Source organism: Charadrius vociferus, unplaced genomic scaffold, assembly GCF_000708025.1.
Source record: "Charadrius vociferus isolate BGI_N301 unplaced genomic scaffold, ASM70802v2 scaffold1028, whole genome shotgun sequence".
Classification (NCBI taxonomy): domain Eukaryota; kingdom Metazoa; phylum Chordata; class Aves; order Charadriiformes; family Charadriidae; genus Charadrius; species Charadrius vociferus.
This window is the reverse complement of record NW_009649564.1, coordinates 126,814-144,202: the sequence shown is the minus strand read 5'-3', so window position 1 is coordinate 144,202 and position 17,389 is coordinate 126,814. Positions and strand designations below refer to the sequence as shown.

The following is a 17,389-nucleotide window of genomic DNA, read 5'->3' as shown; positions in this document are numbered from 1 at the left end:
GGTTGAGTGTCTTCTGCTGGAGGTGACCAGCTGGCAAGAAACACGTCGCTTCTCCAGACGATTAGAAAAAACTGCAACTTATTAATCATGGATGAAACACCGAATTATTTCAAGGGGGGTGCAAGATAATAGTGGTTAATTCTCATTTTACCCTCTCAAGGCACAGTTGTTCCCAGCTAAAGGCATGCTAAATTACGTGAATAATTTGATAAATATATTAACTGCCTAATGCCCCTGAAACGCATCTAATTGCAATTGCTATGGCTAGACAAGAAATGAGTCTCAAAAAGGAAGAACTCAATTTCTTACCATGATTTAAAAATAAATGCTCTGAAGCGCCTGCTCTAATCTCTCCACTTCTGCTGAGTAATTTTCTCTATCGCATCTTCTTGGGGAGCTGCTGCCACCGGGATGTGCCTTCGCCCGCAGCCGTCCCCGCGTCCCACCGCACCGTGGTCTGGATACATGCGGGGGATGCCGGGAGCGTGGGGACGGATGTCCCCATCGAAGCACTTGCAGGGGAGGTAAATAGTACCAAGGCTGCTTGGAAATTTCCTACAGAAGCACTTTCTCGATGGGAATTGGTCTTCTGATGACTGTCAGGTTTGGGTTTTTTTGTATTATTTGCCACAGAAAATTCTGTTCGTGTTTTGGGACAATACTCAGATAGTTCAGCCTTAATTTGTTCCCTGTGTTCCTGTTTGTCTGTGGGAGACTGAACCTCCCGGGATTTATCTGGGGCCCCTGAGCACTCCTCATACTGATAGGAAACTGTAGTGAAGAGGGAGGTGGAGTTCACCTCCTCCGTTTTCACACAGAGTAGCTGTCTCTGGGGAAAAATACAGACTGATTTTGCGGCTGTTGTTGAGATGTTCTTGTTCCAGCCACCCTCCAATATCAAAGATGGGAAACTGAGGCAGGGAGGGAATAAAAAGCTTCATATGAGAAAGATGTAAAGCCACCTATCGAAACGGGCTCACCCAAGACTTGGGGTGTCCCAGTTTGTCTCAGGTTGGAGGTGCAGGGTCTTACAAACCTCCCACCAGCTCTGACAACTCCAAAGCCCATCTCCAACGACACAACCAGACACAGCCTTGCTACACTCGCCGCTCCTGCACCTTAGCTCCAACCCCAATCCTCCCTGGTCCCCTGAGCCCCATGATGGAGGTGATAAAGCCCAATGATGCTCCAGCATCCTTGCCCCAGAGCCCCACACCAGGGACCACGGTATTAAGCTCCCTCTTGTCCTAAATCTTTTCCACCCAGACCTGTAATGAGCTGAGCTAATTCTGCTTCTCCACAGGTAAATTCCCTGAGTTTTGCATGCCCTGGCTGGGGCTCGTGGATGAGCCGGGATGATGCTGGGGCACAGCCACCCCTCCAGCCCTGGTACCCTGCAGGGATGCAGGAATTTCCTTGCGGAGGAACTTGACAGATGCACGGTGCCGTCTTGCCGGCTTTCGACACCCGAGGATGTGCAACAATTATTCTGAGCTAAAATTAGTCACGGAGCACGTGATGTTCCTGGAAGAACGGTTGTGAGAGCGCGAAGGAGGATGCAGAGCACCAAATCTGGATTTCCAGCAGGATGACTGAGGCAGCCGTGCCCGGCTGCAGCATCTTCAGAGCCATGCACGTGCCCACAGGCACTGCAGTGCCCCTCAGGACACACATATGGGATTCGGGAATGGTGCTGAGCTCCTGCATCTGCCACCAATGTACTGCCATCACCTCGGTGGAGTCACTTCATCCAGCCCATCAGCTGACCCCGCTAGCAGCCATGGCCAGGAGTGTCTGGCAGAGCCAGGAACCGGGGAGGCACAACCGCAGCGAGTGTGATGGGGACATGGAAGATCCCCCCTGGCAGACAGAGATGGAAAACCACAGGGGAGAGGGTGATGCAGGGTACCGAGCAGGGATATTTTGGTTTTTTTTTTTCCAGGTAAAGGTCTTGTGGCACTGCTGTGATGTGGTTGATGGCGCTGGTGCCTGCTGGTCCGGAGTCTGTGTGTATTCAAACAGGGGCTGTGCTGTGGGGATGCTTGGGGCCAGGATGGCTGGGGGGGGCATCCAGCACCCACTAGGTCTGTGCGAGGCGGCAAGCAGCGCCTGCAGCACTGTGCGAGGTGGGCACAGCACCTACAGCCCCTGCAACGCCGGGCAGTGCGGTGGGAGCTCACCCCATCCCTGGCCACCAGGGATGCTCCCCCCAGTCAGCCACCACACCACCACCAGCCCTTTGCAGCCTGGGGTTACGGGGTCCGTGGGGTGGCACGGCCGCTCGCAGCTATTATCTGCCTGACTTGGTTTCCCAGGTTTCCCGACACGTCTTGGTTTGCACACACACAACCCACCCAGACGTGAGCACCAGAAACACGAGCCCCAACACAAGTCAAGCACCGTGTCCCCGTCTAGAAACTAGTAAAAAATGCATTACCTAAAAATATCTTTTTGAGAGGTGATTTAAAACAGCAAAGTGTCTTGGCAAGAGGAAATGGAGATGAGGAATATCTGAGGGCTGAAGAAGCCCCTGGGACTGCGCAGCCCTGCGAAAAAAGCTCACATCTCCGATACACAAATTGGACCTCTGCAGGAGGAGAAATGCAGAGGGGGGTTTGAACAGGGCTGTGCCTTCTTCCAGCTGTGCGGGGCTTGGCTGCGAGGGGTCCTGCGTGCTCTGGGCCCCCAAAATGCCCACCCGCAGGTGGCTGTGTCCTGGATGGGGTTTGCTGCACGCACCACCGCAGCTCAGGCAGGTTCATAGCTGGAGCCAGACCTCAAACCCCCATCTGGCTCATCGCTGCCGAGCCGTGGGATGCCCCCGGCCGCCCCCGCAGCCTCGGTTAAGTGAGGACTCGTGCATGGGCTGGCTGGTCCAAAAGATGCAACGATCCCTTTTCCCCAGCCTCGGGGAACGGGCACCGCCGACATGAGTCACCGGCACCAGCCCCTGGAGCAATTAAGCCGAATGAGTAATCTTCAGTTAGAGAGCTGGAAGGGGGAGAAAATAATGATAGACGCCTCCTAATGAGGGTTCAGTGCAGGAAAACTTTTGAATAAACCCATTCACATATATTAATTACTATGTTAATTATGGCTGTGGGGACTTGGAGCTTTCCACTCCCACTCGCCGCAGCCTCTCTCGCTCCTGGATAGGCACAGCCTTCACGGGGCGAATCCTCCCCGTGCGCCCGCTGGTTGCAGACCCCTGTCCGACCGCGGCTTCACTTTGGCTTCCTCCTCCCTGAGCCTTTGCTCATCCCGAGCCTCTCATCAATAAGCAAAAATTTGGACAAACCAGCAAGAAATGTCAAAGATGATGGAGGGAAGGAAGATCCGCCGAGCGAACTTCAACTGTGCCTTTCCCCATCACCTTTGCACGCGTACGTGACTGATTTGCACGCCCAAGCGAAGGATGAGGTACCTCTGCGTGCCGCCCCAGCTCTGCAAGCCCGAGCGTTCAAAAGAAATCATGAACCATGAAAGCCACGGGGGTAAAATCAGCGACTGCTGCCGGGATCATTTCTGTTTGCATTTTGCTTTCAGATCTCTTGCTGGATTTTTTTTCTGTGCAACCATCAAGGACTACGAATTAAAAAAATGGGGGTGCTTTGGTGTGAAAAGAGGAGATCCCTGCAATGACTGGATTGAACAGGGTGGAAGTGTTGAATATTGGAAGCCTTGTGCTAAAACCTCCAAAAGCTGGTGTTACGGGGCGGTTTCCCACCCTAAGGGTCCTGGTGAGGACCAGGACCTGCGGGCACAGACCAAGCCTCTGCACAGGGCTCATTTTTGGGGGGTTTTGGGCCAAACAAGTCGGGCAGAGAGCGGCATGGGGAGAAAGCTGCGTCCACGGGGCCGGCCGGCATGGCGGCACGCACTGACCGTTTTCCCTGTGCTGGAAGGAAGGCGAAAACTCTTTGGCAGTGATCCTGGCAATCCGCGCTTCCTCCTGAGCTTTCTGTGCCGCCGTCACAGCCGCCTCCGCCTTGGCCCTGGAGTGAGAGGTCCTGCAAGGCAACCAGAGAGACAAGGACCACGTTAGGCAGCTTCCCTCTGCAGACCACGGCACGGAGAAACCCAGATTGCCCCCACGAAACCCTTTAGCCCCGACCCCCCGCCTCGGCCGCGATGGAGAAGTCACCACCGGGAGCTGGGGCTCGTTGGGGAATGGGGGACGATACATCGATAACATGTTCGTGAACTGCTTCTCAGTCTGAAAATCACCCAGGTGATTTGGAAATAAGGGCAAGATGCTTTGTGCCCCCGGGGATGCATCACCCCGAAGCAGGCTGGTCCCCTCCATCACACATCCCTCTGCAGGGGACACCAGCATCCCATCTGCAGCAACCTCTGCGTGCACCTTCCGCGAGCCGCTGGGGCTGAAGACCTGAATTTAAAGCCGGTGGGGTTTTTTTAACCAAAAACATTTGCTTTCGGATGAAAAAAGCAAAGATTTTCACTACCGCCGCCACATTTTGCGTAAAATGCGGGATGTAAATACAAGCGTGCTTTGTCACCGAGAGCAGCGGTAGGAGTGGGGGCTTGCCATCAGAACTGCCTCTACCACCCCTTAACACATCTTTATCAGGGCATTTTTTTTTTCACTCTGGATGAAAGACTGTCCCCTGCACTCACCCGTTAGCGGCGATTCCCCAGTCACTCGCGTTCGATGGTATTTCATCCCGTCGCTCAGGATTTACACCCTTTTCTACAGCCCCTCTGCACCATTCCTGCGAGCATCCTTCGGAGGCCGGTTTGCCCCTTCCCCTTAGCTGAGCTATCGAGGCACTTTAAAAAAAATGCCTGTTCCAACCCACCCTGGTGCGGGCAGCGTTATAAATAGCTCGGTTGATTTCTTTTCCCTCCAAAATCAGGCCCTCCATCTCGTTTAATCTTTCTTTTTTTTTTTTTTTTTTTTTCTGCTGCTCTCTGAATTCCCTCTAATTTTTCGACATCTGCTCAGAGAGGAGTGCCATTTCTGACAGGCTCCTATAAATGGAAAATAGGGCTAGTAATGTGCCTGGTGTTGCATCGTGCGGCACAAGCCGGGGATACGAAACCGGCTGTGCGTGTGCCTGTGCGCGGTCACCTCTCCGAGCCCGGGCGAGACGCCTGGTTTCTGCTCCCAGAGCCGACCTGTCACTTGTTTTCAAGTGCTGACAAGTTGTCTCTGCTCTAATAAGTGCTTTATTTATATAAATTGGCTGCTTTGGAGTAGCTGCGGGAGCGGATACGAGCTGTTCCAGAGCTACTGAAGGTGGTGGAGGGGCTGTGGTGATGCTGTTGCAGGTCCCGCAGGTCCTCCATGACCGATGCAGCCAAAAAAAATTTTTTAATGTTTTTTTTTGCCCACCCTGGGTCCAGTGCTCATCCCGCTCAACACTCGTGCAGGGTTGGAGGAGTGGACAAGCATCTTACAGCCCCATCCCCTGGCAGGTATCCCAGTACAGGTCTTTCAGGAGGAGCAGGGATGCTCTGAGCAGGAGCTGCAGCAAACTGCTGGGAGAGGAGGCGCAAAATGCTCCCGTTTTTGGCACAAACATGGTCAGTGGGAAAGGCTGGGCTGTCAGACCCACCGATTAAACCACCCCGGTGCCAAGAACGGCTGGAATCTTCCACGGGAGCATCTCAGTGGTCTGAATATTGGCTCCCAAAGATCCTCCATCCGTCTATCCCTCTGCTGTCTCCTCAGACTGAAAACCATTCAGGGAAGGGACTGTCCCTCCCATACTGCAGCACATTTATAGAGCAGCGGTCCCCACTGGCCTGATACAAAGGATTAATAATGTCTGATGGCGTCTGGACCAAACTCAGCAGGCAGGATTACACGCTGCCTCCCTAAACTCCTCCCCGGAGATGCAACTGGAGGCAGTTATTTGTCACTTCTTGCTGGGGAGGAGGTTGGAAGCACTGAAAAGCGGCTTGTGCCACTTCCAAGGGTCCTGGGGACACACGGAGGTGTCTGCAGAGCAGGAGGTTACACGGGAAAAGCATACATGGAGCCACCACGCAAGCCATGCTCCCCTCTCCAGCGTTCATCACCTCCCCTTATTTTACCAAAATAGGTCAAAATCACCACCGCTGGCGGATGGATGGTTTTCCGTCCCTGGAAAACTCACTCCAGCGACTTCTGGGCAAGTTCATCCCCACAGACTCCACGATCAGCCCAGGAAGAGCAGCAACTGGTGGTTTTGGCACAGAAAGAGTTAAAAATCAATCACGCTAATTAAGCCATCTCCGATCTAAAACATACTCAAAACCCACAAAGCGGATATAACGTTGAGCGTTGCGCAGAGGCGCAGGCAGGCTTAATTGTTTGTAATGCTCTCTAAGATGCTTGGAGGAGAGGCGCCGTCGGAGTGAAAAGCAGAATTATGGTGATCTATACGTTGCATAATAAAATACATAAGTATTCCCAAATAAATGCAAGTAATCCAGTTAGTGTTCGCAGGACTTTGTCACATACTAAATTTAACAGCTGTCTCCTTTATACATGCCTGCTGCTTGTAGCGTGCACTAAATCTTAATTCCCCGGTTAATTGCTTGAGTTTATTTCCTTGTAGAGCGGGTCTTTCGCCCTGACACATAGACGGGGCCCGATCTAATCACTCTTCTGGTCCTGCCATAAGCGCTGCCATAAATCTTTCCCAAAGAGAGATGCCATCCTGGAAACCACAGTCAAAGTAAGGCTGGATCCTTCCCTATGGATTCATCACAGCTGGAGGAGGAGGCTGGGGATGCTCAGGGGTGGGAGGAATTAAACAGATCCTCTTGCATCGCTCCGTTGCTACCTCCTGCGGTCTCCTCCATCCCATAACAAGCCCACCAGACGAAAGCAAGAGCATGGTGCCCCTCTCATCTTGTCTGAGCTGATTAAATGTTGCACATCAGCTTGAAGGTGCCCAACTGTTTTTTTTTCCTGCCATCAAGGGACCACTGGGGAGGAGGAGCGATGCATCCCAGGGTGATGGAGGTGGCTGGTGCTCTCTGTACATCAGCACATGCAAGCGCAGAGGGACTTTTGAGGATGAGTACAACCTCTAAATCTCCTTTTAGTGCACTTCACCACCCAAGCTGAACTGGGGAAGGGTGTTTCGGCAAGGATGGGGCTGGGAAGAGCCAGAGGGGTGATGACGGGGGCGGTTTATAGCTCTTGAGACCCAAGGGTCCGGTTTGGGTTGGGGCAGAGAGTCCATGCTGGGACTGGTTTGGGATATTTTATTTATTAATTTTTCACCCAGCTGACTCACTCTTCTCGGAGGATGACCGGGCAAGTGGTCAAACTGGCAAGAAGAGCTGGCAGGAGGCAGGGAAAAATCACAACCAAACAGATTTCTATAAATCTTTGCAGATCTCTTGCGATTTGGCCAGGACTGACAGGAGAAGGGATAATACCTGGGAGTGGTTCATAATGCCAAGTTTATCAGCTCCGGCTAATCTATAAGAAGCTGGAATAAACTGATTTGAAAGGAAGAACTTGGCTTTTTAGGAATGCCAACAGCAACTCTGGCCTGGTTTTGCATGAGCGAGGAGCTTCTGCCGCAAATCCGATGCTCGGGGCCGGCTTAGCCAAAAAAGGGGGAGTTCTCAGCAAAATCTGTGGCACCTGATGGTCTCAGGAAGAAAAAAAAGCAAAATTAAAACCAGGCAAGGCTTGAGGGGTGTTTACGTTCGTGGACCACTTTGGTAGGAGAACAAGTGGGACAACTGCTTAAAAATTAGGCTGGAAATGAGAGCAAGTTTACAGACCCCCAGAACCATTTCTGAATGGAGACGGGTCTGTTCAGGACTCGTAAGTGCGATGTCTGTAATTGCGGGGGTGGCACCCGCTGTCGCAAGAAACCTGTTTCATTTCCGAGTCCTTCACCTCCATCCAACCTTCTTTGAGCGCAGTGGTAGTGCAAAGAGCGAGGTGGAACCAGATGAGGGACCCACCATCCTTGTTCCCTTTTTTTTCTTGCATTCCCATATGAGCAACAGGTTCTTTCGATAAAAATAGGTAACAGACTCTTTGAGCAAAAGGATGTCTGGGGACCAAGTAAGCTGTGTGCTGGACACAGGGGGAAATCCACATCATTCGTGGTTTAAATGCAAAAAAGCATCATATGGGCAAAGTTTCTGGAAAAGAAAGTCTGTTTTCCAAAATTCACATGGCAGCTCTTGCCGGGGGATTTCCGTTCTTCTGTAAGCAAACTTCTTGCTTCTCTGATGTTCCCATGAACTCAAAGCTCGGCCGAGGGATCACCTCCTCAGTGGGATTTAGGCTTGAGAGGGGAGTGCAAAACCACTGCTTTATTGCTCGTGTTTGTTGGGATCCTGCTGCAGGGATGGAGATCCCCGGCCCTCCTCCTTCCCATGCCGAGAGGTGATGGAAACCTCCACTGAGCTCTCCAGATAGTCCCAGCTCCTTGACTGGAGCACACACGAGACGGCAACAAGCCCTAAACCCTTTACTCAGTACTGAGGTCTTCATCTTTTCTATATTGCCTACACTCCTACAAATCAACCCTCCTGCAAAGGGAGCTCAAAAAATACAGCTCCTGGTAAATACAAAGGGGTTTGCTGTCTTCTCCCCCTTGTTTTGCATTGTCTTAGCCCAGATGGAGGGGCTGGAGTGACAGACAGGCTGATCTAACTGTCCGGACCTTAGAAGCGAAGCAAGAAAGAGGACATCAAAAGAAAATTGTTAAAACTATTATTAAAGCCTTCTTCCATGCAACTTTTTAAACTCCTCCCACCATATAAAAGGAGCAAAGCCCGCAGTCCACATTTTCATGGAAAACATGGAAACTCGCCATGTGCCGCCTTCGCTGAAGGCTTCACTTCTGCAGATGAGCGGTGCTGGCTCGTAGGCACTCACGGGCGGCGAGGATGGAGTTAAGCAGCCAGAGAGCTCATCCTGGGACATAATCAACAGCCTCAAGTTTTCCTCAGGGGCCAGACTGGCTCCATTGGATTCACTTTGTCTCTCAGGTCAATATGTAATCAGGCAGCTTTTGCCTTTTTTTGTTTTGGTTTGATTTGTTTTTTTGTTGTTTTGTTTTTTTAAATGCATCTTTAGCTTCCTAGAGGAGGAATGTTTTCTCCCTCCCTTACGGAGGTTCATGTAACTTTCAAATGGCAAAACTCAATTAAAACATACACCAGCTGCAAGGAAATACTTCAGGAAAAATTCAGAGAGCGCGTTCGCAGGGCATTTAAGACGGGGTGCTTTGCTCTCCCCTCCAACCCCGGCTCCGTTTTGCTCTTGAAAAGCAGCCGGGCTGGCTCAGGGGTGCACCGGGACGCATCGGGATGCACTTAGCCCTGGGAGGAGAAGGCTGGACAGGGTGAGGAAAAGGAGATTTTCGGTCCAACCACCCCATGTGCAAACATCAGGCTTGCACGAGCGCCAGCCCCTTAACTGTGTTGACTCGCCAGGCGTTATTTTACGCTCCCCCCCGGCACAGCAGAGAGCAGGATCTGGCCCTAATTGCATCGAGCTGAGACACACCAAGAAAGCAAAAGTCCCTGAGTGATGGATGGCAGTAACCCAACCCCAGAGCGGAGGGGAGAGGGTGAGCGCCCACACAACCCTCTCCCAAGGCTATCCGATGGCTCCACACCCCGCAGGGAAGGAGAGGCACGTCCAGCTCCCCACCCTGCCGGCGTGGGATCCATAGCTGCAACCAGGGAGGGATGAGAAGCTCTGCCTGCTCGGGGCAGCATCTCAAACCCTGCCTGCCAGGAGGGGCGGCTTGGCCGGTCTTCCCGCTCTCCTAGATGGGACAAATTGGGACTGAATTATTAATAGCCGCTGCAGACTGTCTGGCTTCTACCTCTGCGGGAGCATCTCTGATTTAGGGCAGAGCTGGGGAGAGCTGCAGATCCCATCCTGCCTCCTTTTGCCCCTGGCATGGGCTTCGGCTCGGCAGCCTTCACCGGGAACAGCATCCCGCATCCGGCACCGCTCCGGGCCCCCAAAAGACCAATGTGATAACCTGACTGCAAGGGCCGGGGTAGGCGCGACCCAGGGCCAGGCTCTGTCTAGACATTTCCTTCAGGGAGTGGGGAGATGGCAGCAATTAACAACCTGTTTGTTATTTTCCCTATCTGGCATTTATTGCCCCGATAAAACCCACTCTTAATTCCAGCTTGACTCTTTTCACAGCTCTCCTGGCTTGGTTGTTATTGCACTAGGCTCGCCTTGAGTGATTTGTGAAGGCAGTAATACAGTGCCGGTACTCAGGGGGTGGAATATTAGACACACCAATTAGCTATCTGTGCATAAATTCCCATTTACCTGCTTATCGCAAGCATATTTGCCTTGCCCGCTTCCTCCGTCTGCTTTTTCCTCCGCACACCCCCCCACCCCACTCCCCATCGCTGGAATTCTTAATCAAGACAAAAAAGCAGCTAATGTGACCTCTGACATGACGTAATGCAGCCGAAAACGTCTGCTCGGGCTCTTTGCAGCCAGACAGAAAGCAGGCGCTGCGCATAGCAAAGAGAAAGCCTGGTTTCCCCCGTGCCCACTGCCAGACCTCCCGGCTCTGGATGGAGATTTTGGGGTGGGAGGATGGATCACCCCTGCCTGAGCTCTGTGTACCGGTGGGGAGCAATGAGCACCGGGCGGAGGAGCGGGAAACCTCCCATCAGCGATACAGCAAGAGGGAAGGGATGGGGACGGCTGGGATGGCACAGGGCAGAAGGGGTGGTTATTGCAGTCTCTGCAAAAAATTGCTCTGAAAGTCACATTTCGAGAGAAAAGTTCTAAATTAAAAAAAAAAAAAAGTCAAACCCTTTAATCCTGAAAAAAATACCTCCATGCATGCACTTGTTATTGCCCAAGAAAGCGAAATACAAAGGAACATGGAAATGTTGTGGTCAAAAAGCCCAAATCTGAGTTTCCCTGTGGTTTTACACTGGGAAATGTAACTTTACAGGGGGAAACCGTTCCCCAGCCAGCTGGGAGACCTTGCGGAGAGCAGGTGCCCAAGTCCCAGCTGGGGCACGGCATGCATGAGGTCTCCGAAATTCATGGAAACGGGGATGGAGCCAGTTCCCATTTAGCTCGTTGCTCCAGGCACCTGTGCCAGATTCTCCTCTACCTTTATATTTTTGGAGCTTACAAAGGGAGAGCGAATTCACCAAGGCATCATTTGCCATTTTGCACCGAAATACCATTTTTTCTATCTGAGTAAGGGGGAAAAAAAAAAATCCCAGTCTGTGTCCTTCTGCCTTGTGCCCTGCCTTTAAGTAGACAAAATGAGTTTTGCTGGAGAACTGAATTCACGACTCGTAACGGTGCAAAGTCACAGTGACTTGGGGGACAGGGATGGGCCACTATCAAAAATAATGTCCCCAAAATCCTGGGAGAAACTTGGCCCAAACCACAGCCCGCAGCAGGCAGCGACCGTCTTGGTTGCTCCCATCCCCGCACATCCTCCGGGACCCTGAGTTGGGTCCTTCCTGATGGAGAAGGACGAGAGCGACCGAAGGGCTGTGACGCCGTGATCGTCTCCAGCTCACCTTATTGCCGTCATCATCCCAAATAGTTATGGGGCTGCTCGGATTTGTCTCTTTTATCCCTCTCGTTGCTAAACAGTGCCAGCCCTGGCACAAGCAAATCAAACTCCATCGACTTCAAAGGGCTGGGCCAGGCGGGGCTGGTACCCAAAGGCACATCTGCCACCGTTAGCCGGGATGCTGCCAGCATCCTTCTCCGCCCAAAGGACACGCAGAACAAGCAGATCCAGGCAGACCTGTCTATTTCCCTCCCAGGGGGTTTCCTTCCCTCTAATTTTTTGCCCCCCCCCAGCAAGGGCAAAGCTGATGGGTCTTTTGCACCTGAGACGATGCGCAGGTTGCCCTGAGATGTTATTTACAGCTTGCAAGATAATTAACATCTGGAGAGGGAGTCTCATCTCCTGCCATCTGTCACTTGTAATGAAGCTACGGAGGACGCAGGTGAGCGACGGAGCCAGACAGTACCTGCCCGTCCCGGTGTTTCGGTGCCTGCCAGCCCAGACCCGCAGGCAGGAGCCGGGCTTTGCCACGGAAGAAGGACAGCTTTGATGCCACCGTCCTCACCTCCACCCCAGCCTGATTGACCAAAGGAGACAGGTTTGGCCTTGCTCTGGACCTGGCACTTTGCTGGCTCAAACACGGCAGCGGTAGGGCAAGGTGCTGCCCACCTCGGGGCAGTCCCCGCTCCAAATCAGACACGGAGGCAGCAAGAGCAAACTCCAGCTCTGGGGATGGAGTTTCCATTTTTCTTATAAATTGGGGAAGGCATGTGATAACTGCAGTGATGCCGGGAGCGTGATTATCTTCTGGAAAGCGATGGGTGGTGGTGCAAAACCTGCGGGAACCCGCTTGGAGCAGGGTTTGGGAAGAGCGTGCTTCAAGGAAGGGAAGGCAGTGAGCAGGGGGGGATGCTGCCTGCTTTCCAGCTGTCATGGTTTGGATGGGGCCGGGTTTCCACGATTTTACTGGATAATTGCGGTGCACATAATGGAAAAGGTGACTGCCCGTTTGGACAGTGCGAGAGGAAATGGGAAACACTGACGTCCCCCTCTCCATCCCCGGCTCTCGCGGAGTGCCGGCAGACAGCCCTCCACGCACACGTCCCAAAGGCACAACCACGCCACAAACGCTCCTCTAACTCTGTGCAAAAATAGCGCATTACAAACGATCCTGCCACATTCAGGCAGGAGGCAAAACAGGTTGGAAGAAATCACTAACAACCCCTGGAAAAGAGAAAAAAAAATAAAGAAGAAGAAAAAGCCAAAGAAAAAGCAAGTGAAGGCACAAAATCTCCAAGGAACCTGGGCAGCGCTGGATCATTTGCACACTGCAGATCTACACTGTCTGTATTAAATGCAAAAAACAGAACAGCAGAAAAGCCCTACATCAATGCCGCATTCGGGTGGAGATTTTTAAATGCACAACAGGCCGAGTTATAGCTCCCCGAGCAGCCATAACTCAGCCTGTTTGGACATGTGTAGCGTTGAGTTTGGCTGTACATGCTGCTGACTGTAATGACTTCAGGCTGGATCCCGCATTCCGGTTGCATCGCCCTGTCTCCGGGCAAGGCTGGCTCTGAAGGTGGCACCACCAAAACCCTGCTCGTTAGGCTGGGGAAATGCCAGGTTTTTGGTGGGAGGCTTGACCATGGTGGGTCTGGAGAGGTGGCTTGGTGTAACCTTATCCATCCTCCTGGATTTATTGAGGAGAGGAAGGTAGAGATGTGGTCAGGACATGATCATCCCCAGTCCAGCCACAAATTTGGAGCAATCTTTGCGGGATGGATGAAGGCTGTTAGAAAAAGCCTGGCTCGGTGTGGACTCTGGGTACCTCCTCCTGCCATGACCCGCCCCAGGCTGCAGGTCAAAAGGTGGAGGATCTGGTGGAACATCAGCATCCCACCCTGGCCTCCATCACTCATCACCAGAAGGTTCCCCAAAACAGCCCATTCCTCCCCATTTTTCACACCGACCTCCTCGCTTGGCTGATGCCGCGCACGAGATGAAAAGTGGAGTGGAAACCTGAATGCCAAAGGCGAAAAATGCAGCACAGAGAGAGAACCTCAACCAGGCCATGGGTGAAGGGAGCCGAGAGAGCCTCTGGTCTGCCTCCAGGGAAGCCTTCAAATCCCTTCGAGGAGCCATCGGCACAGCCCGGCCCTTTGGGAATCATTAAGGGCTCTTCCCTACAGCCAAGGGAAAAGTGCTCAGAATGAGAGAATTTGGGGTGTTCAAACAAAAAAACTCCAGGTGAGGGAGGCCATGACAAGGAAGCAAAGCAGATCTGTCCATCTAATTTCAGTTTCATTTTGATACCTAAAAAAGAATGAGTCAACCCAAATTCTGAAGCAAAGCACAACAGAACCAGAAGGAAAAGTCTTTTTTTCCTTCCCTGACCCTTCACCCTGTTTGGATTTTGGATGAAACGCTCTGGAAATTTGCCAAGTTTTGGTCACCTCAAGCAAAACAGACATTTGGCAAACCAATTTTCCAGGCAATTTTTTTTTTTTTGTGTGTGTGTGCTGTTGGAGCCACAAAAGCCTGAAAGAGACAGCACAACACTGAGCTCATGGTCCTCCTTATCCCTGGTGATGGGCTGATGGACAGGGACAATCCGTGACGTACCTCTGGCCATGCACCGTTTTAACCAGCCAACACCCAACAGCAAAACACAGCCCAGTCCAGAGCAAACTGCAAAAAGACCTTATCCAGAGTCAACGACAAACTCATTTAGCTGAACTTAATATTTTAATTCCAGCACGGTCTGGACTCGGGCCAAGATATGAAGTTGAAATGGCCTGAGGAGCGCTGACGGATGCTCTCCAGCTGTTGGAGGAGAGGTGGTTGGTATCCAGCCTCGCCCTCCAGGACTTCTCTGCCACCACCAGCCCTGTGGGGTTGGAGTACAGGACTCTTTTCTGGGGGATGTGACAGGGGTCTAAGGGATGCGTTAAAACCGTTTGGTCCTCTAAGTGATGGAAAAATGCATTTCTACCACCAGGGCCATAAGAGATGCTCGGAAAGCAAAAACATCCATGTCTTGCTCCACACTGCTGGGAGGAGGCTGATTCCCACCTGGAGCGAGATACTGGAGACGGGCACTGCTCAGTGCACCCCTTGCCACATTCGGCCTCACCAGGACGGACCATGGGGAAGCTTCTCCTTCCTGTAAGGGGCAACGGGACCCACAGCAGCTGGTTGGAGACAGCCATGCGCGGGACATGGCAGCACCATCTCCATCCCCCACGGCCACCTCCAGCCCCCGCCTCTGCACACCAGCAATCCCCAGGAATGTTGAGAAAACGCCAACCCAGAACAAAAATGCTCCCCAAGGAAAGCATGCCACAGGCAGCACCCCCTTAACCCCACTGCTTAACACCACCCTGGAAGATGCCGAGTGGGGACGAGGACCTTGCCTGGCCGTGCCCCAAACACAGGGCACCACCATCCCCCGGTGCAGCTGAGCCCTGCGCAGAGGTTGGTCAGACGTAGACCTGCACAGAAATCTCAGCTGGAAACGGTCCCCACCAAATCGGCCCTACTAAAAGCAACATCAGATGCTAAAATGCTGCAGGAACGTGTTCGGTGCCAGATGCTGTCACCGGTCTCTGCAGCTCAGATCCCCGTGGGGAGGGATGGAGGCGACAGGAGTGTTTGGTGAATTTTCTGGTTGTTTTGAGCACTGCCTGAGGCTGACCCGACCCCGTGGCCCATGTCGCCGGGTCCCCCACCACCTCCCCAACCCCGGTGGGTGCAGACAGGAGGGAGAGGGGCTGGGGGTGCCTGCGGGACTGTGTTCAGCCCTGGGCGGACAGGCAGGGGTGGGCAGACCCCTCTGCGGTGCGAGTGCCGGCCGCAGCCCTGCCGACCGGTTTGGGGGGGTGGGGGTGGGAAATAAAATATATCATCCCGGTTGCCACAGCAACGAGCACCTCCTGCCTGCCTCAAACTTCTGAGCCCACCAAGAAGGAGCCGCTTTCCTCATCCCTGCTGCCCGTATGGGTTTCTCCTCTCTGTCGCCCGGGGGGTTTTAAGCCCCTAGGAGCCCAAAAGCCAGCCCGCACCCCCAAACATCCCACTTCTCATAAGGCTTCTCAAGATGGGGGGGGGACATGCATGAGCCCGCCAGTTTGCCTGCTCAGCCCCGCTGCCTGCCCGCACCCGGATTTGATCCTCAGCTGGTGGGTGTTGCTCATCCCAATGCACCCTGAGCATCCCGTGGGATCCTCCAGGTGGGATGCTGCCATCGGGGACCCGCTGGGGTGGAGGGTGCCTTTTCTGGTCCCCAAACGCCGACGTGCCCCGAGGCCGGCGGACGGCCCCTGGTTTGCAGGTCTGCCTTGCCTCCAAGGCAAAGCCCGTGAAAATTTCCACTTAAGCAGCCAGCAGTACAACAGGGGAAGGGACTCGGAGCCCGGCTCTGCCAGGAGAGAATCTGGGCTTTTAATTATTTATGCTTCACCTCCGTGCTACGGTGATGAGAGACGGATCAGGCAGAGAGATGCGGGCAGATAACGGAGAGAAGGCTGCAGCCTGTTTCCCCAGAGAGGCCATTTATACGACTGAGGCCGGAGGGCTCCCAACCCTTGCCCCAATCCTGCCCCACACCTCTTCCCCTTGGAAAAGCACCTTCTCGTCAACATCCCTGGCTCTCGCCTTTGCCACTGCTTTCCTAGAGGGTTTGTCCCCAAGACCAAAGGGTTGGGGAAGAGCTGCTACCTGCCACAGCTGTTTGCACCTCCACGGGGATCTTATTGTGTTAGATGGGGACTGGTTGTGACCACCAGTCAGTGAGATGGCTGTGGGACAGCCATGGTGACCACTATGTCCAGCTTTGAGTCCACAAACCTATTTCTTCTCTGTAAGGGAGTCCAACCCCGAGGAACTGCTGTTCAGGGTTCAGGGCAGTGTCATCGAGCCATCGAGGCTCATAAGGATGCTTCGTGGTGGGGTGTCCACTCACCCAACCTTGCCTGGGATCCCCATCTCCAGCAGGTTTTGCTTTGGGGATGGATACCAGACGTGCTTTGATTGAGCAGAATGAATTCAGCAAAGCCAAATGGCCTCATCCCGTGCTCCCTTCTGCTGTCGAGGTCCATGAACGGCACCTGCCCATCTCCCATGGGGATGCACCCAGCCTGGTCCTCCGTGTGGGCTGCTCCTCATGCCGAACCAGGAAAACCAACAGTCCCCAAATAATGCGCCATGTTGCTGGAGGGTGACACATGGGGACGAGACGGGGCGGGGATTTGGGCCACGGTTGCAGTGAGGCTCTGCTGTCCCAGTTGGCAGCGAGCAGGTAGCAAAGGGCTTCTGCCCACCCTTGAAAAGGGGCAGTGGAGGTGGGATAAAATTGAAAAGATGGTGTCTCCAGACAGCAGGCTGAGCACCGGGCACAGCCACATCGCTGCCGCAATGGGATTTTAGGGTGCTCAGCACTCTGAAGAATTGGGACCTTTCTTAGTCACAACTTTAAAGGGATAATCGGTCGGATCCATGGGTTAAATCCCCCTTGGATTTTCAGGGGGGAAATTCGCTTAGCAGGGTCTGTGGTCAAATCCTTTAATTTCCTGGATTAGGAAGCCACGACAGCTTGTCATTTGTCCCGCGTGGAGGAGGCGACAGAAACCTCATTGCTCGAGGCTTTTCAAACCCACCGCGAGAGCACTGCGGGACCGAGATCCCCCCAACCCGGCCGCTGCGCTCCCCCCACAGCGGTGCCGGTTTCCCCAACATCCCAACCTCTGGCTGCGGTTGGGAAGCGATACTCATGAATACCAGCAAGGAAAATATTTAATATTTTTGCCCAGCTCTGCGTTTTTCATCTCATTTGCGCTTCTGATATTGCTTATGCCTCTCTCCAGGGAGGAAGGGGATTC

The 17,389-nt window shown here is 53.2% G+C and overlaps 1 protein-coding gene across 1 annotated transcript in view; it reads right to left on the bottom strand.

Annotated features, from left to right (window-relative positions):
- The window catches only part of JPH3 (junctophilin 3), a 62,087-nt gene that overhangs the window by 19,179 nt on the left and 25,519 nt on the right, over positions 1–17,389 (bottom strand). Inside the window, exon 3 of the mRNA XM_009890033.1 lies at positions 3,886–4,010. Within this exon, the coding sequence (XP_009888335.1) occupies positions 3,886–4,010 (125 nt within the window). The remainder of the gene's footprint in view (positions 1–3,885; positions 4,011–17,389) is intronic.